General features: G+C 36.1%; 1 protein-coding gene across 9 annotated transcripts in view; it reads left to right on the plus strand.

Moving 5' to 3' along the window:
- RNF38 (ring finger protein 38) overlaps positions 1-24,659 on the plus strand; it is a 119,949-nt gene that overhangs the window by 89,008 nt on the left and 6,282 nt on the right. For all 9 annotated transcript variants that reach the window (XM_045562800.1, XM_045562805.1, XM_045562806.1 and 6 more), the window contains 7 exons: positions 5,305-5,518; positions 8,787-8,954; positions 10,207-10,377; positions 13,025-13,186; positions 13,480-13,586; positions 15,281-15,365; positions 23,079-23,200. In XM_045562800.1, coding sequence (XP_045418756.1) covers positions 5,305-5,518; positions 8,787-8,954; positions 10,207-10,377; positions 13,025-13,186; positions 13,480-13,586; positions 15,281-15,365; positions 23,079-23,200 — 1,029 coding nt within the window. The remainder of the gene's footprint in view (positions 1-5,304; positions 5,519-8,786; positions 8,955-10,206; positions 10,378-13,024; positions 13,187-13,479; positions 13,587-15,280; positions 15,366-23,078; positions 23,201-24,659) is intronic.

Genomic DNA, 24,659 nt, shown 5'->3' on the forward strand with positions numbered 1-24,659 from the left:
CCTAGGTCAAAATAGTGTTACTCATTCCCCAAAAGTCCCTCTGGTGTTACCATTCCCCTTCCTCTTCCTCCTTCCTAGAGAGTAACCTTGTCCTGGAGTTTGGCAGCATTCCCTTGTTTGTTACAGTTTTTAGTACCTTTGAGTATATTCTTAAACAACATGATTTTGGTTTTTGCCTGTTTTCATTTAAATGTATTCTTAGGCTTCATTTATTAGCATTCTGTTTTTAATGTTGGTAGCAATGGTTCATGTATTTTTACTGTGATACAGTTGTGCCTAATTTCTAGTTATTAAAAGATTACTGTTAGGAACCGTGATATGCACATCTCCCTGTGTACATATATAAAAAGTCTCACTAGGATATGAACCTAGAAGTAGAATTTTTAGGATGTAGGAAATGCCTTAGGCCAGGAAGGGAGTGTCAGAAATATCTGTTTACAGATGTTAATAGTAACTAGCTATGTGTGGGTTTTTTTTTTTTTTAAGAGACAGATCTCAGTCTGTCGCCAGGCTGTAGTACAGTGATGCAATGATACATCTCTGTAGCCTTGAACTCCTGGGCTCAAACGGTCCTCCTGCCCTCAGCCTCCTGAGTAGCTGGGACTATAAGTGCAAGCCGTCACACCTGGCTAATTTTTAAATTTTATTTAGAGACAGAGTCTTGCTGATCTTGAACTCCTGGCCTCAAGCTATACTCTTGCCTCCCAAAGTGCTGGAATTACAGGCATTCCTGGGGAGGGGAGTTAATATACCTTTACTTCTCTCTGTTCTGTCCCCATCTCATGTTCAGACCTTTTCTGTATTTATTTCTTTTTTAAGCAACATTATTCAGACTTAGTGTAGTGTGTCTTTTTTGTTTTCGTTGTTAACCAGTGGTCTTCAACCCATAGCACCCAGCCACTATGTGTTCTTCAGTTGGTGAGAAGCATCATGCTTTTTGTTCATGGCAACACAAGGGAGGAGTAGAGAGCATTTACCACCTAGAAAAGTGGCTTATTTTGTTCAGCAGTGTGTCTTATTCCTTATTCTATCCTCACTTACCACTTAGTATAGGCTAGCTATAAACTTAGTTGCCAGATTTTCTCCCAGAAGCAGGCCATACCACGCAGATCCAATTTGTAACAGTAATCTAGCAGGATTTCAGATACAAAGGTGAGCACAAAACCAGGAAATTACCAAGCATACAAGAAAACCAACAAAGTGAAAGAGGGGCATTAAATGCAATAAAACAACCTGAATAAATAGGGGCATTAAACCCAATAATTAATGGAAGAACCTGGAGAAACAGTGGAATAAGCAAAATAAAATTTTAGAATAAGTGTCATATGAGAGATACAAGAGGGATATTGCATTCATAAAAATCAACTAGAAATCTTAGTTGGTAAAACTTAATAAATGGGCAGACAAAGTAAGTTTCTGGATGATCAACTGGAGGAAATTTCCCAGAATATATTATAAAATGGCAAAATGGAAAGTGTGGAAAAGTAAATTTAAGTATAGAGACAGAGCCATCAATTCTAAATTATGTCTAATAATATTTCCAGAAGGCTACAGTATAAGACTGAGTTTTGAACAGGATCTTAGTGAAATTCCAGCACAGACACCAAGGATAAATAAAAATTCACAAACATCCCAAGACAGAAAATACTATCCACAAAGAAGTGGGAACCAGACTGACCACAAGCTTCTTATTTAAGAGCATTGGATATAAGAAGACAGTGGACTAAATCTTCACAGTTATGAGAAACTTATTTTTTATTTTGAATTCTATCAAAATAAAGTTGACTTATTTGATATAAAGTCAAAATATAAAAGCATTTGCAAACATTCAGACTCAGAAAGTTGGCCAGTAAGAGATCCTCCCTCTGTATCAAAGTGGGTTGAACCAATCGTGAATCAAAAATATAGTATTCTTGGGATATGGAACCTGTGGATAAAGAGGGCTGACTTGTATCCTTGATCCCACAAGACCAACTGTGCGACTTAAGCATCTACAGATTTTGGTGTCCATAGCAGGGGGCTCCTGGAACCAACCCACCACGGATAACAAGGGACAACTTTATTATTAGATATTGTACTATATCCAGGAAGTAGAATAATAAATGTAAGAAATAGGGTTGAAGACCATTGGTTAACAAAGAAAACAAAAAAGACACACTACTAAGTCTAAATAATGTTGCTTTAGAAAGAAATACAGAAAAGGTCTGAACCTGAGATGGGGACAGAACAGAAAGAAGTAAAGTTATATTAACTCCCCTCCCCAGGAATGCTGATTAGATGATTTTAGGAAAATGAAAGTAGTTGTTGGAAAATGTAAGACTAATCATGAGAAGAATAGAACGTATAGCTCACTTATATAGATAAACAACATAAATAGAAAATTTTGTGCAACAAAAGGCAGGAAAGTGAGGCCAGCACAAAATCCATACTTTGTGCCATGTACAAGTGTTATACCTAAAACAAAATGACAAAGTATGTATGTATCGCTGGTAGAAATATTTCAACTGAAAGAAATATTTGCCCATCATTTTATCACTATTTCTTATTTAGACATTTTCTAGTAATTCAGCTTCTTAAATATCCTATAAAGGCACATATAATAGATTTAATGAGAGATAGTATGGGAAATATAGGGCTCAAAGTCATAAGGGGACGTGGGTGTCAGCATGAGGACTAGATCTCATTTTGTGATTAGTTCAAGAACTACATAAATTATTTTTGAGTGGGGAAGTGAGATCAAGTGGCAACAATTGAGAGAAAAAAAATTATTAAAAAGGGTTCTTAAGTTTGTGGATAGGTTGGGTTTTTTTTAAGAGAGATGGGTGATCTGAGCATATGTATTCCATTTTTATTTTAAGGTGCACATTTTTTCACATATTAACATCTCATAAAGACAAAATTAGTCTAGCATAGTTTATTTGGCAACTTTTCTTTTTAGTAATACATGAGATAATCCTTTAAAATATTTGATAAAGAAATGTTGATATGTGCGTAGACGTGGGTTAGTATACATAGACATATTTCTTTGTTCTGCTGTCAGAGAGCCTAGAAACAGTGACTTAGTAGTAGCAGTGAGTACAACTAGCACCTGATCTTGGCTTCTAAATACCAATCAGTAGTCAGAGGAATCAGGGCTCTTTGGAGAGCTAGTTAATTCCAGGGCTGGGGTAGGGAAACTACAAGATGAGCCTGGAGCACATTGTGGTGCCAGATATTAAGGAAGTGCTCAAAAGGATAGGGACATGTTGAAAAAGCACCAGAGCCGAACTGAAAGCGTTCCCATTGGAATAATTTGAAAAAATAAAACAATAGTATGGATTATAACCCGAAGAATAAAATAAATATCCATGAGTCCATATTGATTATAAATAACTGAATAAGCAAATAAGGTAACAATTCTTTCTTATAGAAGAATTCCAATTAAATGTAGAAAAACTGAGGGAGATAAAAAATCACCACTAGAACAACATAGGTAGTGATTATACAGATCCATTCATGGATGGTAAAATTAGTGGTAAAACTTTAAGCAGAAGCAGGATATTTGCATGGTCTGAAAGTATCTCTCCCCAAATATTTGGTAATTACAAAAGGAAGAATGATAATTTTGTAGTGGAGAGTCCTGGCAGACACCCCATGAGCCATGTGATTAATGTTACTATCACCAGTGATGTATGTTGATTTCATGTGACACACTAAAAGTGGCATATCACCGCTTGTCATCTCTTTCCCAAATATGCATACCCTTCAAGGCAGATGGTGAGAAAACATCAAATAAACTCAGGATGAGGGGAATTCTGCAGAGTGAATGACTAATATCTTCAGAGGTGTCAAGGTCATGAAAGACAAGAAAAGACTCAAATTGTCACAAATTTTGGTGATTAAGGAGACATGACAACTATATGCAGTATGGGATCCTGCATTATATTCTGAAGCAGTGAGGGACAATAGTGGAAAAATGAGTGAAGTCCAGATATATTTTGTAGTTTAATTAATAGTATGGTACCAGTTTATCCCTTAATTTTGATAATTGTTCTCTGGTTATGGCAGATATTAACATGAACGGAAGCTGAGTGAAGGGTATGTAGAAACACTGTACCAAAATTATTTCAAAATAAAAAGATTTTTAGTCCTAAAATAGATAACCTCTTGAATTCCATAAAATACAATCTGTAGTTTGGAAGCAAAAATGCAAAAAGTTGTACTAAAACTAAAGATAGAGGAAACAATTAGTGGAGCAAGAACCTGGGAGGATGGTGTCAGGAGTACTGTTGAGTTGATCTTGCAAAGGAATATCCCTTGTTCTCTTAAGATTAGAGAGTTTGTAGTGAGAAGAAACAGATTTAGAGGTACAGAGTGGGAAGATTGAGAAAAAAGTGACCTACCTTTATAAAAAAGGTTGCTGAGATGGCATTTTTAGCTTTGCCTAGAAGAGAGATGTTTGGCCTCCTTTGCCCAACATGGAGTACATTTTAATAAGGCCTTTTGTTAAATTGCCTTTGTGCTGACACATTGTAAAAATCAGTGGAGGTGAATTATGGAAGTAAAGAGAAGTAGAAAATGGAAGTTGAGTCACAATGACAAAATTTGTATTAAACTATGTAGATGACTAGTACATGGAGAATAAATGTGCTCTGCTTCAATAAGCAGGTTCTAATTAAAAATTCTGTATATTCTCGGACTATTTATGCTGACACTGCCAATCATATCCATTCTCAGTATTTACTCACTGTTGTATTTGCAGTTGTCAGTAAATTGTATGTTCTTTAGTTATTTCATGTTTTTTTCTATTCTCATTTTTTAAAAGTACCATTTAGGGCGGATAAGAACTGTGCCTTATGTATGTCTTAGCCGAATATAAAAACACAAAGTGCCCGTTATATATATGAGGAATACTGACAAGATACGTACAGATTAAAGTTTGCTTATTATAATATTTATAAAGGGAGGAAAATAATAGGTTAAACCGTATGAAATTGCTAATATTTGGCTATTTTTTACTTACAAAAAGGGCAGTTTCATACGCTATTTTTAAAAGACTCGTTAGCTATTGATTTCTAAGTACTTTCAGAGCTGAATACTCTGAATACAATAGTGTTTTCTTTCATTATTTAAAAATTATACATACGCTTTATATTTAAATCTGTTAAATTTTTGGAGCTGATGGGGAACCTTAGCAATTATTTAATACTCAAGCTTACTTTAACATACACTGTTGATTAATGACAGAGAGAGAATACAGAATCCTGATGGATCACAGTGGTAAACATTATAATGACTTTCTTTTTGATATTTACTATACTACAGTCCTCCTGTCAGACGCCAGAGAGGAAGAAGGGATCGTCTGTCTCGACATAATTCCGTTAGTCAAGATGAAAACTATCACCATCTTCCTTATGCACAGCAGCAAGCAATAGAGGAGCCTCGAGCCTTCCACCCTCCGAATGTATCTCCCCGTCTGTTACATCCTGCTGCTCATCCACCCCAGCAGAATGCAGTAATGGTTGACATACATGATCAGGTATAATGACAGAATGTCCTGGAAATACAGATGCAAAATGATGGCAGTTTACTGAGATTGTTTGGTTCTTTGTTTCAGATTTCTTTTAATCTTACCTAAAATGAAGTTATTTTTGTTAGGTTTCTCATTCCTTATAAGAATCGAGATTTAAATTCTACACAGCTTCCATAGAATAAATTTGAACTTAAAATATTAGGATCAAGGTTATGAAAGCTCAGAATAACTTCACGTAATAATTGGTTTGAAATTACTGATTCAGGATTAATAGGAAATACCAGACAGCTGGTGGTGTGAGTACATATCCCCGTTTCCCTCACCCTTCCAGTTTCTTCTGGAATAATTCAATGAAGAAGACAGTTGAGTGAGTCTTTGCTCACAGGTTTCTATAGGTCTCCAAGGAGATGATAGGCATAAGCCTTTATTTCTCTTTTTTTCTTGCCAAGAACTGAGGGACTAGCTAAGGGAGAGGGGTTGCCTGTTTTTAGAGCCTAAGAATGAAGACCATAATTATATGATCCATCTATGGAGTTTCTGATGTCAAGAAAGACAGAAATCTAAACACAGCCTTTATAAATTCACTGGATTTTATGGATAAAGAAAAAATCTTGCAGGTTTATGGACAGGAGAAATTGCAAAGGAAAGCTAATCAGAATAGCATCTGACTTTTTATATTCTGTGCTAGATAATAGAAAAAAAACAACATAATGTATACTGACAACTGAGAGAAATTAGGGTTTTACCCAGCTGCCATTCTTCTGTCAAGACATTTTTATTGGCTGGACGTAGTGGCTCACCCCTGTAATCCTAGCATTCTGGGAGGCTGAGGCAGGAGAATCACTTGAAATAAGGAGTTCGAGACCAGCCTGAGAAAGAGCGAGACCCCGTCTCTAGTCTCTACTAGAAATAGAAAAACTTAGCCGGGCGTGGTGACATGCACCTGTAGTCCCAGCTACTCAGGAGGCTGAGGCAGGAGGATTGCTTGAGCCCAGGAGTTTAAGGTTGCTGTGAGCTAGGCTGACGCCATGGCACTCCAGCCTGGACAACACAGGGAGACTCTGTCTCAAAAAAAAAAAAAAGACATTTTTATTATGTTCCTGAAGCACTTTTTAAAAATTACCATGTAGTAAATTATAAAAAGAAATGTTTTTGGTTTTCTAATTTACATTATTTGTGCCCATAACCTGATAAAACTATGCACATAAAATAACAAAAGAAATAATTTTATCTTTTTCCTCCTCGTTATGAGCAAGAAAAACAAAATGGAGAAAAGTGTTTACAGAGTCCCATTTTGTAAAACATAGTATATATGTATACATAGGACTATGGGAACACAGAGAAAAATGTGGAAGAATGTGTACTCACCTTGGGAGGTGGGTGCTAAAGTGAAGGGAAGAGGGGTGGTGGTTAGGGATGGAACCAAAGAAAGAAAAGAAAAAGGCTGCATTTCAGAAAAGGTGAGGGTCTCACGTGTTGAGTCTACATATTGAGAAATTAAAAAGATTACATATGTAAATAAGCAGACCAAGAAGTAGAAAACCTGAGCAGACTAGGTCTTCTGCTTTAAAAATCTGTCTTTAGAAAATATATCTGTTTTTAGAAATTACTCTGAATTCTTATCTAACCTTTAATGAAATGGTAATTTCAATTTAAACTACTCCAGATCATAGAAAAATATAGAAAACATCTAAATATATTTTATGAAACTAGCACAATCTTAATAATGAAACCTCAATAGTACAACAAAAGAAAGTTATCAACTAGTTTCCCTCTTAAATACAGATGCAAATGTTTTAAATAAACTGTAGCTAGTGAAATATTAAAAGAATACTCTGCTGGAATTATTAAAAGAATGATTACTGGCAGTTGGGCGTGGTGGCTCATACCTGTAATCCTAGCACTCCGAGAGGCCGAGGCGGGAGGATCGCTCCAGGTCAGGAGTTCGAGACCCACCTGAGCAAGAGCAAAACCCTGTCTCTACTAAAAATAGAAAGAAATGATCTGGATAGCTAAAAATATATATAGAAAAAAAAATTAGCTGGGCATGGTGACACATGCCTGTAGTCCCAGCTACTTGGGAGGCTGAGGCAGGAGGATTTCTTGAGCCCAGGAGTTTGAGGTTGCTGTGAGCTAGGCTGATGCCATGGCACTCTAGCCCGGGCAGCAGAGTGAGACTCTGTCTCAAAAAAAAAACGTAGTAGAAAGTAGGCAGTGAGCAAAGGATACAGATTATTTATAGACGAGAAAATCTAAAGGGTTAATAAACTATGTTAAAATATGTTCAACCTCTCTAATCATAAATGCAAATTTAAAGCAAGCATGCTGCTAACATTTTTTCACTCTTCAGATAAGCATGCTTAAAATGCAATTACAGTCTACTTTGAGTGAAGATCCTGGTAAATATGGGCCCTCGTATGTTATTCTTGAGAGTGTGACTTCATTCAGCCTTTTGCAGGTGATTTGGCAATATCTGTAAAAGTTTAAAATATGTTTAACCCTTTACCTGGTAATCCCTCTGAGATAAATAAAACTAATATATAAGGATATATACCTTCAATGGCATTTTTTACAATTGTGTTTGTGCTGACAAAACAGTAAAAACTTGAATGTCTATTGGTATATGGTAGGACTCTTGTTTAGTACTTGAAATATCTGGCTAGTATCAAAAAGAACAAGTTGCCTTTAACTCTCTTGAAGACATATCTGCAATACAATATTAAGTGAAGAGACAAAATCATGGGTAATATCTCATTTCTGTTAATTTTGTGCCATTTACACAAAAATGACAATTTATGTGTAATCATGCTTGTATGCTCCTAGAGAAAGGTATGATGAGAATAAGATTGTCCAGGAGGGAAGGACATTATTTAGCTTTTTCAAATAGGGCTTTGCATTGTTTTACTAGTTTCAACTAAACAAAATGTGTTTTCTGTTGAATGTGACCAAGGATAGGAAGATACCAGCTTTTGTTTTTCCAAAAATTTCCCTTTTAGAAAAAATTTCTGCTCTATAAGTCAGGCTAGAAGAGTTAATAATCACAATTCATTTTTCTCCTGGGCTTTAGGTCCCTTAAGGGAAGAGTTTAGCCCCAGTTCTGCAGGGATTGTATATAATCTTGAAATAGCTTTCCTATACAGAGATAGTATTCCGGTCAAAACTATTGAAGAGGTAATTTGTGCAGCTGAGAAAAGAACCAATAAAAGACCAAATGTTAATTTTTAATAGTCACATATTGTATCTAAACAGCTATTCTGTTTTTCTTTCCCAATAGCTCCATCAAGGCACAGTCCCTGTTTCTTATACAGTAACAACAGTGGCACCACATGGGATTCCACTCTGCACAGGCCAGCACATCCCTGCTTGTAGTACACAGCAGGTCCCAGGATGCTCTGTGGTTTTCAGTGGACAACACCTCCCTGTCTGTAGTGTGCCTCCTCCAGTAAGTCTGTGCCTTTGTTCTCAGTAGATCTCACAGCTCACCAACTTGGATTTTGTTTCATAATTTATGACTCAGCCTTCTTTAGAAATAGCTAAGTGCATTATGTAAGCAAACAAAATTTAAGAGACTGTCTTTATAGCTTCACTTCCAAGGAAGAAGGCCAATTTTATTGCAACAGAAATCTCAGTTAGCATCCATTTAATAAAATTAGTAACCATTTAATAAAATTACACATATTTGGCTATCGTGAGGGTCAAACCATGTTTCCTCATCTATCTATACTGTTTATAATTAAAGCTTGATGTTTATAGTTAAAGGGCTGATGAGGGTCAGGCTAAGTCTCAGAGACCTTACTGTTCAGCAGTTACAGTCTCAGCACTTACTCGGTTTTAATAGGCACTTTGAGTGCTTGGTCTTATTCCTCACTATCAGAAGCCAGTGATGAAAGTCCCATTTTCTAGATGCTGAATCTGAAAAGTTAAATGACTTAACTTTTAGAGACAATTAGCGCAAGAGAACAGAGATTCACACCCACTTTTTTTTAAACCTCTGAAGCTTATGTTTATCCTTTAATCTACCAACTCTCAGTCCAGCCTCCTTTCACAAATGAGGTTGCTGGAATCCAGAGGATCTAAATGACTTATCTAAGGTCAGCAGTGTATTCAAAGGAAAGCAAGTGGCAAAATTTAAATATAACTAGTAACCTGGTCTGGCTGTGAGATTAAAACAAACCATACACATACAAATACCAATGCTACTTTAACAGATTAAGCAAGTTTAGTTTCTCAGTAATTAGAACCATTGTGCTAAATTTGCTGACTAAAATAATGAGAGAGCATAAGGCAATTAGTTGAGAGTTGTGCTCTTATAAAAATTCTAGAAAGAAAAGAAATTTCTACAAGATTGAAAAACAGTTTATTGGTATAATAGTAACTAACATCTGCTACATCTTAAAGCAACTAGAGAGATTCCTCTTCTCTGCAGCACTTCTCCCCATTTCATGGGTGTTAAAAGGTCTAAAAGTAAAAGGTGTTTTGACTGGTGGTAAAAATTATTTAAAATACAGAATAATTACTAGTTACCAATACTTTACTGGTAGATAAAAAATATACTACTTTATTGTTAATATAAGTTATTTAAAACATTTTTGTATGATTTTAGGGAGGAATAACAATGACAGATTTTAACCTATCTTTTAAAAAAATTATATATTCTGATATTTTTAACCAAAAAATAATGGTTTCTTTTACAGATGCTTCAGGCATGTTCGGTCCAACACTTGCCAGTACCATATGCTGCATTTCCACCCCTTATTTCTAGTGATCCATTTCTTATACATCCTCCTCACCTTTCTCCCCATCATCCTCCTCATTTGCCACCACCAGGCCAGTTTGTCCCTTTCCAGACACAGCAATCACGATCGGTAGGTATCTCTACTCTTATGTCTTTAATTTTGCCAGAATGTTTAAACCAGGGAGATAAATTTTAGTGTATGTTAGTTATTGCTATTTAAACACTCTGACTTAGGCATTCTTATGTAGTTCTTAAAATAATTAAAGGAATTCACAGATAAATTAGTATAAACATATTTACCTTGAATTATCCTGACTTAAGTTTTCCTAGTTATTGTAACATCACTTGTCCAATTTAAATTTGTGTTGTTTCTTCATATCTGCAATTCTTCAGGAAGTAAATCTGAAGAAAAATTTTTGTTTAGTTGTACTAGTTTTTCCCCTTTATGTATTTCTAAGTTGGAAAATGAAAATCTTATAAAATTGTTAATACTTGTTAGAATAATACTGGAATTCATTTAGGCAAGTAAATTCACCCTTCTGAGCCTCAATTACTTTTTCTGAATGTTTTTCTGTGTTTTGATGAAGAGCAGATGAGATAGTCTGTTAACATAGTTAATTTTGTCCTGGGGCTGGAATATAGCTGAGAGGTATATTGTCAGGGTTTAGGGAAGGTAAGTACTATATAAGTGCAAAGAAGGGCACAGGAGAAAGGTCCAGTTGTTTTTTGGGTAGGCCAAGTTCACCGTCTGAACCATCAGATGGTGAACCTTAATGGGGGAAACAAAAGATAACCTATGGAAATTGTTAGGAGTGGAAGATTTCAGCTCTGTGGAAAGAACAGTCTATTACAGCAGAGCTTTACCATTGTTTACGAAGAATTTATGTACCATGCTGAGTACTAAAGAGGGTGAGTTTACCTGGTTGCTCTCCTGAAAACTATAGAAGCAATTATGATAGAAGTTGTGTTCATCTAAAAAGTTAGCTACAAGAAAAGCTTTTCTTGTAATCAGGATAGGATTCATGCCAGGATATTCTCCTTCTTAGCTTCCAGTGTCTGGAAATTCAAGGTTAAAGCAAAATTAAGCTATCATTTGTTTCTAAATTTAGACTCTTTAAAAGGTCCAGTCATATAGCCAAATCAGGACTTAGGTTCACCAGTGTTGTCATAGTATCAGCAGTTGTGATTTCTCTCAAGCATGCGTTAGGTTCCAAATTAAAAGTTTAATATTTACTTATATTTGAATGTGTTGCTAGTACATAACTGTGGGAGGAAGTCAGACTACATTTAAATATAAATATGCCCAGGAGAATTGAATTGAAATCATCAACACAAGAATGTGCATACAAATGTTTATAGGTACATTATTCCTGATATCCAAAAAGTAGACGATCCAAACATCCAACAGCTGGTGGACAGATGAATAAAGAGTGGTGTATCCATACAATATAATATTATTCAACCATAAAAGGAACGAAGGGCCAGGCAAGCTGGCTTTGGCCAGTAATCCTAGCACTTTGGGAGACTGAGGCAGGAGGATGGCTTTAGGCCAGGAGTTTGAGACCAGCCTGACCAATATAGCGAGACCCCATTTCTATAAAAAAAAAAAGAGAGAGAGAAAAATTAGCCAGCCATGGTGGTGCATGCCTGTAGTCCCGGCTGCTCCGGAGGCTGAGGCAAGAGGATCACTTGATCCCAGTAGTTTGAGGTTGCAGTTGAGCTATGGTGACACCACTGCACTCTAGCCTAGGCAGCGGAGTGAGACCTTGTCTCAAAAAAATATATAAATAAATGACATTGATACAATTCTCACAAAATGGGTGAACCTGGAAAATACTATGCTAAGCAAAAGAAGATAGACACAAGCTTCTTGGTTGTTCTGTTTATATGAACTGGTTCCATTTATATGAAGTGTGCATAATAGGCAAATCCACAGAAATGGAGAGCAGATGGCTTGGGGAAATGGGTAGTGACTGATAATGGGTATGGGGTTTCTTTTTGAGGTGGTGAAAATATTCTGAAATTAGATAGATATGATTGCGTAACTCTGTGACTGTACTAAAATGCATTGTGTTGTGCTTCTTTTATAGTATATGAATTATTTCTCAATAAACTTGGTTTTTAAAACTACGTGCTATGTGCTTTGCATAGCAGTGTGTGCTTTATGTACATCATCTCAGTGTTCACAACACACTTTTGAAGTAGGTCATGAACTTGTCAGTTTTATAGATGACAATGTGAGGTTCAGATTAAGTAATTTATCTCAGAGTCACATGGCTGATTGGTGACAGTGCCAAGATTCTGTCTAATGTCAAAGCCGATAATCTTTTTACTATAGCATAATATCTTCTGTACCTTATCTCATTTAGCCCTGTTTCTGATTTATAAATACACACCATGTTCTGTTTCATCTGTGAAATGTTAAGTGTCTGAAAATCCTGCCTTGACTGAAAAAGTAATTTTCCTGTGTTTGGGTTACTAGATGACTTTGTTTTTCCTTCTCATTTTAAGAGAAAGGTTCAAATAGTAAAAAAAAGGAAAAAGTAGGATAGTGGAAATGTTTGATAACATTTTTTTCAGAGACTTGCTTATTGAAATTAAAGGTAGGAAGATTTTACTGTAGTCTATATGTCCACCTGTATGAATTTCAGATTGATCTGTGAACATCAAGAGATCCATGGCCTTAAACATGTTTCTGGGGTTTTTTAAATTTTTAATTATTATAAAGCACAATCTTACTAAACATTGGAAGTACATTAATATTTTTCTCTTCTCAGCCTCTGCAAAGGATAGAAAATGAAGTGGAACTCTTAGGAGAACATCTTCCAGTAGGAGGTTTTACGTACCCTCCATCAGCCCATCCCCCAACATTACCTCCATCAGCTCCTTTGCAGTTCTTAACACATGATCCTTTGCATCAGGAGGTGTCCTTTGGAGTAGTAAGTTTTCACAGAATATTAATTCCTTGCTTTGGCAACTTATTCAATATGACTTTCACCATGTTTAGAATTTTTAATGTATTTTTGAGAGTATTCAGATGGAGAATTATATTTAGAAATACACCTAAGTATATGCTTTAAACTGGTTGTTGCATCTGTCTAGTTAACATTTAAGAAATATTAAATACCACTTAAACAGTAAACAACTAAGTTTTTAAAAAATAAGAGACTTTGACAGATTATTTATAAATGTAGAATGATCTTAAATCCTTTTAACATTTATCCCCCTGCAGCCTTATCCTCCATTTATGCCTCGGAGGCTCACAGGACGTAGTAGATATCGATCCCAGCAGCCAATACCACCTCCCCCTTATCATCCCAGCTTACTACCATATGTGTTGTAAGTTCTTTCTTTCTTATTTTAATGAATTCTGAATTTTGAAACCCTTAAGATTCTTTTTCCTTTATAAATGTCTTCTTTGTGGTCTGTAACTGAGGGTATGCTTGTTATTTCTTTTTAATTAAGGGGTTGAGGTTGGGGAGCCAGTTAAAGGTTAAAGAAAGAACTTAGAGCAAGAACATGAAAAGTGGGGGAGGAAGAAATCTGTGAGCCATAAAACAGGTTTAACAAATCAAGAGGCAGAAAAGGTTAAGATTTTTGCCTCTTTTACAGCCGGCCACTCTTGATTATCCAGCTTTTGATGCTGTTCCTCTTGGGGGTAAAGGAGAAAAGTTATTTCTGTGTTTTAGCACTACTTTGTTAGGATTAATTTGCTCTGTAACAGAAACACCCATGGGTTGAATAAAGATGGTGTAATTTATTTCTCTCTCACATAATAAAGTCTAGAAGTAGGCAATTCAAGGATGGTTTGTTAGCCCTATGACTATGAAGAATGGTTCTACTATCATCAAAACTTTATGGCTTCTTCCTCTATATGATATAAGTAAGATGGCTCTGTAGGCTCTAGTCATTATGTCCACATTTCAGCTAGCAAAAATAAAAATTAATCCCTCTGCCTGCCTGTTCCTGTCAAGGATATGTCCTACAAGTTGCACATACTACCCCTGCCTATACTTCATGGGCCGGAATTTAGTCACACATCTATAATTACCTTCTAGGAAAACTAAGAAATGTGATCTTTATATCAGAAGGGCATGTGCTTGTATCACGCTGTTTTGATAGTTTTAGCTTGTTCCCCCCCCTTTCTTCTTTCCTTTCTCCCTCTCTTTCTCTATTTAGTTATTTATATATTTTTCTATCTTAAAGTCAGAAAGTGTAAGTCTCCCACCTTTGTTTTTAAAATGTTTTTATTTAAGCTCTTTTGCATTTCCTTATAAATTTTAAAATCAGGCAGGGCAGAGTGGCTCATACCTGTGATCCTAGCACTTTGGGAGGCCAAGGTGGAAGGATCGCTTGAGGACAGGAATTTGAGACCAGCCTGAGCAATACAGCAATACCCCACACATCTCTACAAAAAAGAAAAAAATTAGCTGGGTGTGGTGGTGCTCACCTGTAGTTTCAGCTACTCAGGAGGCTGAGGCAGGAGGATCACTTAAGTCCAGGAGTTTGAAGTTGTGGTGAGCTAGAATGGTGCCATTGTGCTCTACCCCAGGTTACAGAGCAAGACCTTGTCTCAAAAGATAAAACAAAATCACTGTGTGAATTTCTACCAAAAAAAAAAAAAAATGCTTGCCTCAATCTTGCTAGGATTATATGGAATCTGTAGATCAATTAGAGGGGGAAATTGACATCTTACCTATATTGAGTCTTCTGGTTTGCTTATGTGGTATATTTCTGTTTGTTCATCTTTAAGTTATCCTAGTACTATTTTTGCAGTTTTTATTGTACAGGTCTTGCATATGTCTTATTAAATTTCTCCCCCTAATTTTATGGGTTTTTTATGCTACTGTGAATGATGTTTTTACTGTCAATTTTTAATAGTTTGCTGCTTATAAAATCAGTCTTTTTAAAAAGGTTGCTACTGATAAATACTGACCATTTATCATTTATAGCACTGGCCTCTATCCTTCCTGTCCTATTTTTTGAATTAATGTCCTAACATATCAATACTAACGTGGTTGTTTTCATTACAGATCAATGCTTCCAGTGCCACCTGCAGTGGGCCCAACTTTCAGCTTTGAATTGGATGTGGAAGATGGAGAAGTAGAAAATTACGAGGTTAGTAGAGGAACTGTGGATTAATTTGGGGAACATTGTGTACATAAAAGAACTGTTCTACTCAACTCTTTTCATCTAATCATTTATTAGGTAAACATTTTGTGCATTTCAGAATACAAATATGTCATAAATGTGTTTGGCATCCCTGAAGATATTTAAACACATACATACTACCAGTAGTATGACTACTGCTATAGTAGACTTTGGTAGACTTTGGTACTCTGTTAGAATTACATATAAGTCCAACAAGAGAGGCCAGGCATGGTGGCTCAAGCCTGTAATGCTAGCACTCTGGGAGACCAAGGCAGGAGGATTTCTTGAGCTCAGGAGTTCAAGACCAACCTGAGCAAGAGGAGACCCTATCTCTACCAAAAATAGAAAAAATTAGCCAGGCTTGGTGGTGTGCACCTGTAGTCCCAGCTACTCAGGAGGCTGAGGCAAGGAGGATCATTTAAGCACCCAGAGTTCAAGGTTGCAGTGAGCTATGATGACACCACTGCACTTCGGCTGGGGTGACAGAGCAAGACACTGTCTACAAAAAAAAAAGTCCAATGAGAAATTGCAAATGAGAAAATGATGGATTTTGATAAGGTGTACTGGAAAGATTTTATGGGAGCAGAAATGTTTCATCTGGATTTTGAATGGGAAAGCTTGATTGAAGCAGGGAGGTGCTGGACATTTTGAGGAACAGCAGATAGTCTGTGGACTAAAATAACAGAGAGAAAATGAAGATCTGATTGAAAAGCCCAGCTAGTTGTTCTTGAGTGCCCTACTAAAGAATGGATGTAATTTTGAATATTGTAGGGGAGGAAGGAGCCACTAAGTTTTTAGTGCTTGATGGCATCAGATTGCTACCTTTAAGAGTTAAAACCAGTAGTGTAAAGGGATATATGGGAGTGGTTAGAAATTGGTGACAGGGAAAACCTATTTAGGTGTCTTAATAAGTTAAGGCAATAAATTACAGAACCATGTACATTCTGAACTTTGGGAACTGCAAATACAGAAGCTAGTACAACAATCAACCAGTTTTGGATAAGGCCACCAAAGAAAACACAATGGGGAAAGAATAGTCTCTTCAATAAATGGTGTTAGGAAAACTGGATATCAACATGCAAAAGAATGAAATTGAACCTTTACACTATAAATGAAAATTAACTCAAAATGGATTAAAGACCTCAAACCACAAAACTAGAAGAGAACATGGGAAAAGCTCCTTGATATTGGCCTTGTGTTGGATTTTTGGATATCACACCAAAAGCTTAGGAAATGAAAACAAAAATAAACAAGGCTACATTTAGCTAAAAAGGTTCTGCACAGCAAAAGAAATAATCAACAAAGTGAAAAGTCAACCTACAGATTGGAAGAAAATATCTGATAAGGGGTTAATATCCAAAATATACAAGAAACACAATAGCAAAAAAAAAAAAGTCAGATTAAAAAGGTAAAGGACTGGGATAGACATTTCTTAAAAGAAGACATAAAAATAGCCAACAGGTATACGAAAAAGTGCTCAAAACCACTAATCATCGGAGAAATGTAAATCAAAACCACAATAGGCTGGGCGTGGTGGCTCACGCCTGTAATCCTAGCACTCTGGGAGGCCGAGGCGGGTGGATCGCTCGAGGTCAGGAGTTCAAGACCAGCAAGAGTGAGACCCCGTCTCTACTAAAAATAGAAAGAAATGATCTGGCCAACTAAAATATATATAGAAAAAATTAGCCGGGCATGGTGGCGCATGCCTGTAGTCCCAGCTACTCGGGAGCCTGAGGCAGTAGGATTGCTTAAGCCCAGGAGTTTGAGGTTGCTGTGAGCTAAGCTGACGCCACGGCACTCACTCTAGCCAGGGGAACAAAGTGACACTGTGTCTCAAAAAAAAAAACCCACAATAAAATATCACCTCACACATGTTAGGATAGCTACTGTCAAAAAGTCAAATGATAGGCATTGACGAGGCTATAGAGAAAAGGGAACACTTGTACACTGTTGGTGGGAATGTAAGTTGGTACAACCATTATGGAAAACAGTATAGAGGTTCTTCAAAAAATTAAAAATAGAACTGCTGTATGACCCGCATTCCCTCTGCTGCGTATATACCCAAAGGAAATGAAATCAGTATCTCATAGAGCTATCTGCACTCTCATGTTCATTGTAGCATTATTCATAATAGCCAAGATTGTGGCTAAATATCTATGGAAACAACCTAAGTATCTATCAGTGGATGAATGAATAAAGGAATTGTGAGATACATATGAATATGGATATTATTCAGCCTTACAAAAGGAGATACTACCTTATGCCACAACATGAGTGAACCTGGAGGATGTTAGGCTAAGTGAAATAAGTCTGACACAGAAAGCATAGTACTGCATAATCTCACTTGGATGTAGAATCTGAAAAAAAGTAGTTGAATACATAGAAACATTAGAATGTTGGTTACCAGAGCCAGGGGGCGAAGGAAATGAGGAGAAGCAGGTCAAAGCATACAAACTTGCAGTTTTGTAGGATGAGTAAGTCCAGAGATGTACCACATGAGGACTATAGTTAATAGTATTGGATCGTATACTGAAAATTTGCTAAGAGTAGATTTTAGGTGCTCTTACCACATGCACAAAAACATACTAACTATGGAAGGTGATGAATAGGTTAATTTGCTTGATGGTCGTAATCATTTCACTCTTTGTAAGTATATCAAACCATCATGTTGTGCCCTTTATATATATATATGTACAATAAAGAAAAGATAGCACAGCTTTGAAAGACATTTTAACACTAGAATTAATAGGACTTGATTACTGAATGGTTTATGATGGTGTTGGGGTTGAGGATGAGGAAGTTGCAAAAGAAGATGCTCTGCAAAAAGGACTACAGTAGCCTGTGAAGAAGGCAAAAATCAAAGATGACAGTAGGTCAAGTAGATGACATTATCTAATTGAGATGAAGCTGACCATACTATGTTATTTGAGGTTAGGAGTATAGGAGGTACGGTTTGGAAGTTGGAAGGCAAATTTGGATTTGAGTATGTTGAATGTGAGTAACTGTGTGACTTTTTGCTACTGCCAGTTGTCTTTCTCACCCCAGCTTTACTTGTCTTGTTTTCCAGTATGAATACTGGCAAAGTTTTTTAGGTGAATTTAACCTGGGGACGGGAGGAGGCACATAAAATTTTAAATCATCTTTGGTATTTTTGTTGCTGTTGATTTGTTTTTGTTTTTTTTAATGCATGTGAAAAAACCTCTAGTTCAGTGCTGTATTCCTCTGTAGTTTTTCAATAATGCTATTATTTCACTTTGTTTCTACATGTATAATCAAACTGCACTGTCCTTTGGATTCCATTCCCAGACTTGAGAGAGAAAGGGGCCATAATAATTTCCTGTTTCTACACTACTTTTATTAGTTTTATACGGAGTAGTAAGAACAGGAGTTGCTTATATACTAAAATTAATCTATCATTATGTTGATGAACGGGACAGCTGACCAATAGAAAAAAAAGTGATACCTTTGCAATATAAGAAAAATATCTTGTATTTGTCTTTGGAATCCCTTTCTAAACTATATTTTTGGGTTGAATATTTTGATGTTCTGTGAAGTCGTGCTTTCAACCAATTTAAAAAGTCTGATTTGCTTTTCTGGTTGTATCTCATAGTATAGACACCTAGAACACTCCTTAGTCCTGGCTCACTCCAGAATACTCAACATCTTTTTCACTCTATACATTCTTGTCTTGGTGCCTTTACTTCCCTCGATCTTTCCACTAAGAAAGTCCCCCTTCACATTTTGAAAACATACGCCTAGCACAAAAACTGCTACCTTTATGAACAGCATGTCTAATCTATCTGTTAGAACTAAATGAGTTTGTCCTTTTTTGTTTTTATGGTATGTAAACACTAACCATGTCCTACCTTCAGTTGTCTTGCCTTCTAGATAACATAAGTTCGTTCAGGGCTTGATCATTATAGGCATACTTTAGAGATATTGAAGGTTCCCTTTCAGACCACCGCACTAAAGCGAATATTGCAGTAAAGTGAATATCACAATAAAGCAAGTCACACAAACTTTATTTCCTAGTGCATACTAAAGTTACATTTATACAATATAGTCTGTTAAGTATATAATACCATTATATCAAAATACAATGTGTACATGTTAATTTAAGAATATTTTATTGCTAAAAAGTATTAATGAAAATCTGAGCCTTCAGCTCAGTGAATACTCTTTTTTCACTGGTAGAGGATCTTGCCTCAGCGTTGATGGCTGCTGACTGATCCAGGGTGGTGGTTGCTCAAGCTTAGGGTTGCTGTGGAAATTTCTTAAAATAAGACAACAGTTAAGTTTACCAAAGTTCCACAAAAGATTTCCCTGTAGTATGCAGTTTAATAGCATTTTACCCACAGTAGAACTTCTTTCTGAATTGGAGTCAGTTCTCTCAAACTCTGCCACCACTTTATCAACCAAGTTTATGTAATATTCTAAATTCTTTGTTGTCATTTCAATAATGTTTACACCATCTTCACAAGGAGTAGATTCCATTTCAGGAAACCACTTTCTTTGCTCATCCACAAAAAGTAACACCTCATTCATTCAAATTTTATCATAAGATTACAGCAGTTCAGTCACTTCTTCAGAATCCACTTCTAGTTCCCTCACTATTCCTACCACATCTGCAGTTATTTCTGCCACTGAAATCTTGAACCCCTCACAGTCATCCGTGAGGGTTGGAATCAGCTTCTTACAAACTCCTATTAATGTTTACCTCCTCCCATGAATCACAAATATTCTTAATGGTATCTAGAATGATGAATCCTTTTCAGAAGGTTTTCAATGTACTTTGGATTCATCATGGAATTACTATGTATGGCAGCTATAGCCTTATGAAATTGCATTTCTTAAATAATAAGACTTGAAAGTAAAATACTCCTTCATCCATGAGCTATAGAATGGATATTGTATTAGCAGGTATGAAAGCATTAATCTCCTTGTACATCTCCACCAGAGCTCTTGGGTGACAAGTAATAGCGAGCAGTAGTATTTTTAAAGGAATCTTTTTTTCTGAGTAGTAGGTCTCAACAGTGGACTTAAAATATTCAATAAAACCATACTATTAACAGATGGTGTTGTCATCCAGGCATTATTCTTCCATTAATAGAACACAGGCAGAGTAGATTTAGTATGCTACCTGAGGACGCTCAGATTTTTGAAATGGCAAATGAGCATTGGTTTTAACTTAAAGCCACCAGCTGCATTGGCCCATAACAAAAGAGTCAGACTGTCCTTTGAAGCTTTGAAGGCAGGCATGGACTTCTCTCTAGCTATGAAAGTCCTAGATGGCATCCTCTTCCAGTACAGGGCTATTTTAGCTGTGTTGAAAATCTGTGGTTTAGTGTAGCCACCTTTATCATTTATCTTAGCTAGATCTTCTGGATAACTTGCTACAGCTTCTGCATCAGCACTTGCTGCTTCACCTCACATTTTTATGTTATGGAGATAATTTCTTTCCTTAAACCTCATGAATCAACCTCTGATAGTTTCACATTGTTCTTCTGCAGCTTCCTTACCTCTCTCAGTCTTCATAGAATTGAAGAGAGTGAAGGCCTTGCTCTGGATTAGGCTTTGGCTTCAAAGCATTCACAACTTGGCTATTTAGCACAAGAGGTCTAGGTTTTGGCTTATCACAGCTTTCAGTACTTAGCTTAATCATTTCTAGCTTTATATTTAGTGTGAGAGGCTTTCAACTAGTCCTTTCATTGGCGCAGCTGGAGGTCATTGTAGGATTATTAATTGACCTAATTTCAATATTGTGTCTCAGGGAGTAGGGAGGCCGGAGGAGAGGGAGAGAGCTGGGGGAACAGCCATTCAGTGGAGCAGTCAGAACACACATATTTATCATTTAAGTTTGCCATTTTATATGGGTGTGGTTTGTGGCACCCCAAAACAATTACAATAGTAGTATCAAGGATCATTGATCATTAGGATCAATGATCATCAAGGATCATTAGGCAATCCCCCATTACCTAATGGGGGATTGCCACAGAACTTCACTCTGTTCTTCAAAAAAAAAAAATGCAGTATATGCAGTTCACCATAATGCAAAGTTTAGTAAAACAGGTATGCCTGTATACTCTCCACCTAAAAAGCGCTTAATGAACATATTTTATTGTCATAAAATTGTCTTCATTGACCTTTGTGTCCCATAGTATATACAAGAGGTGTATAAAAGATAATTATAAATTAGATCTAAATCTTATTTGCTAATTATAATCAGCATCAATTAGATTTAACAGTTTATCTTCTATTCTAGCATTTAGAAGGTCTCGCAGGCCAGTGAAAGGGGAACAAATTATTTAGATGACTCAATTCTCTAAAAAAAGCTGTCCCAAAAGCAAAGTTGTGGTATCACTATATTAAAACAAGCAGGTGTAATAGCTTTCATTATTGGGATTTGGGGAAAGTAATTCTCTTTCATCCATCATCATTTTTTTTGTTATCCATTCCCTATCCCTGTGGCAGCCTGAAAAATGCAGAAAGGCAATCGACAAAAGGCAGCCTGATTGTGTGATAAAGCAAATGAATTACTAGAGTCATTAAAACTAAGAGAGTAGTTACTGGGATAAAATCAGTAAATATAATAATTGCAATATATTGAAATCAAATATGTTAAAATACATGAGTTCATAGTGGATACTTAAAAAAATTCATTGGCCTTATTTATTCTACCTTTGCTGTATAAATTACACTACTGAGTACAGTTCAGTATGAGGCACTTGCTCAATATGGAAATAATTCATCTAATAAGAGAAAATAATAAAATTAGAATATTGCCATTTTGCCATCTTTAATGAATTAACTGATCTATATACAGTGTTCCATCATTGGCTGCTAATATAACAGCTAGACACGATAGGCCTTGTGATAGAAATAGATCTACCAATTTATAGGACATAATAGACAAGGAATGTATTAAACCACACTGGTTGGGAATGGGGGAGGTTCATTCATCAGTATTCAAACTGTGGGAATTTCTACAGCACATTGACCTGGGTTTTTCAACCGATGATAGGATAAACAAGAGACATATTAAGCCATGGTAATGTATAGATTTATTTGGATTCTTAAAATTTTTTAAATAATTGAAACAATTAGTGACATTTGAATATTAATTGGACATTTGAGGTTAAAGAATTAGTGTTAATTTTTTAGATGTGATGATGCAACTGTGGTTATGTTCTTTTTAAAAGTCTATCTTTTAGACCAGTGGTTCTCAACTTGGGGACAGTTTTGTCCCCCAGAGGATATTTGGCAAGTCTGGAGATATTTGGTTGTTACATCTAGGGGGGAGGTATTACTGGCATCTAGTGGGTAGAGAGAGGCCAGGGATGCTGCTAAACATCCTGTAATACCCAGGACAGTCCCCACAACAAAGAATTATCCAGCCCACAGTGTCCAAAGTGATAAACTGTGTTTTACAGATACACCTAATACCAATGAAATAATACCATCTTTTAGTTTTGTTTCAAAATAATCTGAGGTTTAGAGTAGATAATAATGGGTAAAATAAGATTAGCCATGAATTGTTGAGCCTGGGTAACGGGTATATGGGGGTTCATTACACTATTTCTCTACCTTTTCTTGAGTTTCATATTTCCATAAAAAAAATTTTAAGTTGTTGGAATAGAAAATTTTTAAAAGATGAAAATATGTTTCCTTTTCCCACTGCAGGCCCTGTTAAACCTGGCAGAGCGACTGGGAGAGGCTAAACCTCGTGGATTGACTAAAGCAGATATTGAACAACTTCCTTCTTATCGGTTCAATCCTAACAACCACCAGTCAGAACAGACCTTGTAAGTATATTTTTCTGATACCACTCTTAAATTTCCTTTTCTACCTTTATGAAATAAAAGCTTGAGAGTCAAAGATAACTTGATAAAGGTAAATTATCTCTATTTCATAGTCTAGCCCTATGCTGTCCAATAAGGTGGCCACTAGTCACATACAGCTGTTTAAATTAAAATTAAAAATTAAATATTTTAGTTCCATTAGCTAGTGACTGCTGTTTTGGGAAGGACAGATGTAGAACATTTCTGGCATCTCCGAAAGTTTTTTGGTTGGACAGGGCTGTTTTCCATTTTTAGGTTTCCTAGAAATTTTGTTTCTAATTCCAACTCCAGAATGTTTTAATGGAAGAAAAGTCCCATGCAAATAAAGTTTGAAGTTTTTACCTGAAAATTCTGCTTATTACGGTATCTTTTTTGTCACAGCTTTGAGATATAATTCACATACCATGAAATTCACCGATTTAAAGTATTCAAGTCAATGTTTTTTAGTATATTCATAGTTGTATAACTATCACCACAATCAAATTTAGATCCTTTTTGTCACCCCAAAAAGAAATCCCTCACCCATTAGCAACCACTCCTCATATCTCCTCAACCCACTCCACCTCACCCTGGCACCTCCTCCCCATCCCCTAATCTACTTTATATCGCTATAAATTTTACATAAATGGGGTCATACGGTCATTTTGTATGTGGCATCTTTCACTTAGCATAACTATTTCAAGGTCCATCTGTGTTGTAGCTTGTATCAATAAGTCATTTCTTTTTGTGGCCAAATACTATTCCATTGTATAGATACACCACATATTGTTTATTTTTTCATGTTGATAGACAGTTGGGTTGTTCCCACTTTTTGGCTTTAAATAATGCCAAAGCCAAATAATGGCTTTGAGTAATACTGCTGTGAATGTCTGTGTACAAGTTTTTCTGTGTGTATGTGTTCTTATTTTTCTTGAGTGTATACCTGGGAGTGAATTGCTGGGTCATATGGTAACACTGTGTTTAAACTTTTGAGAACTGCCAGTTTTTCCAAAGTGGCTATTCCATTTTATATTCCCACCAGCAATGTGTAAAGGTTTTGATTTCTCCACATCTTTGCCAGCACTTGTTATTATCTTTTTTTATTATATCCATTTTAGTGGGTATGAAGTGGTATCTCATGGGGCTTTTAATTTGCATTTCCTTGATTGCTAATGATGAGCATCTTTTCATGTGCTGTTGGTCATTTGTGTATTTTCTTTGGAGAAATGTCTATTTAGATCCTCTGTCCATTTTTTTAATCGGATTGTCTCTGTATTATTGAATTGTAGAATTTCTTTATATATTACAGATACAAAGTTCCTTATCAGATAAATGATTTTCAAAAATGTCTTCCCAGTCTGTGCATTGTTTTTCAGTTTCTTGAGATGTCCTTTGAAGCACAAAATTTTTAAATATTGATGGATTCCAACTTAAACTTGGCCCT

The sequence above is a fragment of the Lemur catta genome, chromosome 10 (assembly GCF_020740605.2).
Source record: "Lemur catta isolate mLemCat1 chromosome 10, mLemCat1.pri, whole genome shotgun sequence".
NCBI lineage: Eukaryota > Metazoa > Chordata > Mammalia > Primates > Lemuridae > Lemur > Lemur catta.